We start from the raw sequence: 4,135 nt of genomic DNA, 5'->3' as shown, positions 1-4,135 counted from the left end.
CTGTAATTGACACTTGAAATTTCAAATATCTTAGCACGTAATGGGCCATTTTTAAAACTACCATTACATTTATTGTAAAACGTTAAGTTATTTGTCGATATAATTTGTTGATAAAATTTTTCTCCTTCTAAATTATTTTTATTGATGTAAACATTTTGAAATTGGCCATAATATTTTTGATGAATATTCTTTGGTATATTTGTGGAAGTCGTAAGGTAAGTTCGCTTGAATTCGCGCTTAAAGCTCTACAATGAACGAACTGACCAATGAACGCAGGTCTAGGTGGTGTGATGCATGGAGGCAGTTTGGGTTGGTGTGTTTGATTTAAATCGTTTGAATTTCATCTCGCTAGCAAACTTCTTTTCAAGATTTTTATTCGCCAGTTAGTATTTCCCTCATCTAAGTTCAAATTGGGAGTCCAAAATCCGTTCGTTCAAGTCACATTAATTGCTCTTTTCACTTGATAAGCTTCGGCGCTGCTCCATGACTTCCGCCAGTGCGCAAGATCGGACGTCGGAGCGTGCCTTCACGAGCCCCACTCTTGCTTGAGGGGAACGCCGATATAAGCGAGCGACGGTGGCCATGCTGTCACATTCTAGTTTTCCAACTCGTTCTGTTAGGCTGTGAGTGGTGTGCCGTGGCTGTGAAAGTGGGGCAGAACTGGAATGCTCTCAAGTGATTTCACCATGTTCAGTGACAGTATTACTTCCACAATGGATAGCAATAGGTAAGCTGTGATTAAATATCATCTACCCAAGTTGGATTAATGTACCAGCAGTTGAGATTTAATTTAGCATATTCCATCGTGCAATGAATTTTATCGGTTTAACGTTTTAGAGTCTGGGTGTATTTCAAAATTAAATATTTGTTTGTGAATCCAAAGTTTGTGTTTGGTTCATGTAATATTTCGCGCTGCTCATAGTGCCTGATCTTTAGCATTTTATCAGAATTGGTACCTCGTATTAACTTAAATTGATACTTGTAATTTATGAATGGGAGGAGGGTTTCAGGAGAATCGATTGCGTTAGTCTGTTGGAGTTCCTAAGCGTATTTCCGGGAATTTCTCGGATCACGACACACTTTCCTTAATATTAGGATGGCTTGTCGAACAATTAGCGTTGGAAAATCATTTGAGATTTTAAAATGCCGGACAAAGTTTTGTTGAAATCTTTCTTACGTGGCGAGAAAATTGATGTACTCGCATTTTTGTACGAATTGATGGTAGTGACAAAACCTGCGTACGAAAATATTATATATTGCCATTGATAATGTTGGAAATGTTTCTTGTTTAGATTGTCTCATCTTACCCTATAATAAACATTTCTTCAGTCTATGAATCATAGTTAATCAAGAAAGCGTGAACGTTGCCTTATAAATCCAGAGTATATTCGCCTAAAATGCCATCGAGTCTTATTTAATAATTAAAATTGCAGTGGTGGAATATGCTGATTTGTGTACTTTAGTCATTTTTATATATTAAATAAAATAATAGTTTTATGGAGAACTATTTAGATGCACATCTATAAATTAAATACCCTATATTATTTTCAGCCGAAACTGTATTCGTGGAATTGCCCGACGGGACGAAAATGAATTCTCGAACCAAAGCATTCTCAACACGATGAAGTGTTTCGTCCGCGCCGTCAACGAAATGGACGAAACCATTCTCGTCCCCTGCCGCCTCATGGACATGAAGCTCTCCGATGGTGGCAGTGAACCGCCCCTCAAAAACAACAGCAGCTCTCGCCATCGTTTTCGTCGCCAAACTTTCGCCGAAGACCTTGCAGGAAGTGACCTATACAGCATTTATACCATGGTGAACGCTGTTCGCGAGGAACTTTTGTGGGGTTCCGACTTGAGCGAGGTTGCCGAGGAAGAAGAGGGGAGTGGCGGAGTTCGTGCCCCCCCTGCAACCCCCAAGGGCCACGTCCGCCGCCCTTCCAGCACTTCCGTGGCATCCTGCGGCAGTGCGTCGTCAACTGTTTCCTCTTCGGACACAGATTCCGAGACTGGAAATGAAGATTCTGGTGTGGAAGGGACTGGCGTGGAAGAGGAAGAGTGTGAAGCCCGGCATCGACGAATGGCTGACTCCTTCCGTAGGCACCTCCGTGGTTTGCGCCACAGCTTAGAGCAAATGACGGACGCCGCAACGTACCTGACAACTCGCTATCAGAATGATATTGGTGGGGCCGTATGAGAACAGCCGCCAATTTCGTTGGCACCCAGGAAAAGGTGCTGGACGGACGTTGGAAACTGGAATGTACCGGGATGTGGGGAGGGGGGTTGGTCTAGGTTTGGCACCCCCGTTGCCGGTAAGGGTTGTGACCAGGGTCAGTGTCTTGGGATGAAGACAGAAGGAATTCGGTCGTCATACGCTAATATTTAATACGGCGCCGACAAATGAGTGTAATCTTTATTATTTCCATAGTGGGTGCTATCATTCACCCACCTGGTGCGAATCATCGTGCTAGGTTCCGGGCATGGACGCACAAGAATACCATACTGTGAGTAAATGAGCAGAAATCTGAGTGTTTCAGTTTGTGAGTGGGATCATCGTTGGAATCCTTCGTCCATATCGTGAGGCTAGCTATTCAAAATGCATGGTGTACACTTACGGATAGTCAGTCATCTGTTCATTAAGTTGGTGCGGATCAGTGAATCAGTGATCTATGTATGTGCCCAAGAGGATGAGAGAAAACATCGTCTTTCTTAACTAATGTTCTTTCTCAGGTATGCCTGAAGTTGAATATATGCAAATTGGCACTTAAGACATTTGGTGAAAATAGCATCATTGAATCTTTTCTATATTGTTGGTTTTGAACTCGTGGACTAAGTTATTGTATGAAAAAAATGAATATTTAAATGCTTGTCCCATTCGGAAGTTTTAAAGGTATTTAATTTTTGGAAGAACATTAAAAAAAATTGTGTTGAATCAAGGCAGAATACTGTTACTCATTGGCTTTTTGACCGATTGGAACAATAGCATTGGGTTGTAATCCAGTTTGCTTATTTATCCGTGGCTGTCAAGTAATAACAGCCTACGGGGGTTTAACCTCTTCCTGTGAGGGACCCAACGATGCTCATAATGTAAAAATATCGAAGCCAAGGGCCTGTTGAAAATTAGGTCAATTAATGGACCAAAGTTTTTATTTTTATGGGGAGTGACTTGGTGTTGAAAGAAAGATTTTAATGGAATCAAGAAATTATGTTAATGCCTACTCCTGATATTTCAACTATTTTATTTTAATGCTTTGGGAGTAGTCATTCTCTTAAAAAAACTCTGTTCTTGTACATATTTTGTGTAGTTGATTTACCATTGTTAATTATTTGTATATTGGCTGCACATTTTTCAAAGATTTATTTGTGTAATAAACTTGAAAATATTTAACTAATTTGATGTTTTATCATTTCATTTGTATTGCATCCTTAAGCTTCAATTCTATATAACATTTTTAATTGATTGACTTGGTATTTAAGTCAGCTGGCCTAGTATTTCATACAAGGTATGATCATTAAATTGATCAGTCGGTGATCTATTAATTTATACCTGGCTTGGTATTGATTTGACGTAGTATTGTCTTGTAATGAGAATTGGAAATATCTCTGTATCATACGATTGAATGGAGATTGAATGTGCTTCAAGTAGTGTAAGTCCACTATTACTGGGTCATGTGTTTCTGAGAAAATGCATGATTGAGTTGAGTATAGAAATTGCATCCAGTAATTGGCAATTGCCTATTGGTTAAGGTACAAATTTGCCACAAGAAGTTACAAACTAACATGGCTACGTTGAAGTCATAGGCTGGCATGTCAATAGCCTCTGAGGTCAATTTTACTTACCAGAAACATTTTTATGTTATTACCCCAATTTTTAGTTGAGAACTATAGTTGTTACCATGCAGAGCATTGAGAGAGTTACCTCCAGTGTTTGACCTTAAGTTGACTATATGAATGAATGAAAAGGTGTAGATGCTGAGTTCTTGGAGCATTATCTAGAGAATGCTGTTAGATGATTTTAATTTTCTTCCTCTGGGTAAGTATGAATAACATATCATTTAATAAAAAGATATTTTTGTTGAAAATTTAAGGCGCTGAAAACATACTAACAGTACATGATTTTTATGATATTTTTTTA

At 39.2% G+C, this 4,135-nt stretch overlaps 1 protein-coding gene across 1 annotated transcript; it reads left to right on the top strand.

The window, feature by feature from the left end:
- The first annotated feature begins 588 nt into the window (after positions 1–588).
- Positions 589–3,392, top strand: LOC139688038 (mid1-interacting protein 1A). The gene is made up of 2 exons (XM_071585444.1): positions 589–727; positions 1,552–3,392. The coding sequence occupies exons 1-2, from the start codon at positions 666–668 to the stop codon at positions 2,195–2,197; spliced, it is 708 nt and encodes a 235-aa protein (XP_071441545.1). The 5' UTR covers positions 589–665; the 3' UTR covers positions 2,198–3,392.
- Positions 3,393–4,135: the final 743 nt, after the last annotated feature.

Source organism: Hetaerina americana, unplaced genomic scaffold (genome assembly GCF_022747635.1).
Source record: "Hetaerina americana unplaced genomic scaffold, ioHetAmer1.1.p SCAF_2, whole genome shotgun sequence".
In the NCBI taxonomy this organism is placed as follows: domain Eukaryota; kingdom Metazoa; phylum Arthropoda; class Insecta; order Odonata; family Calopterygidae; genus Hetaerina; species Hetaerina americana.
Note: the sequence above shows the minus strand (reverse complement) of the source record. Positions and strands in the feature narration are given on the sequence as shown.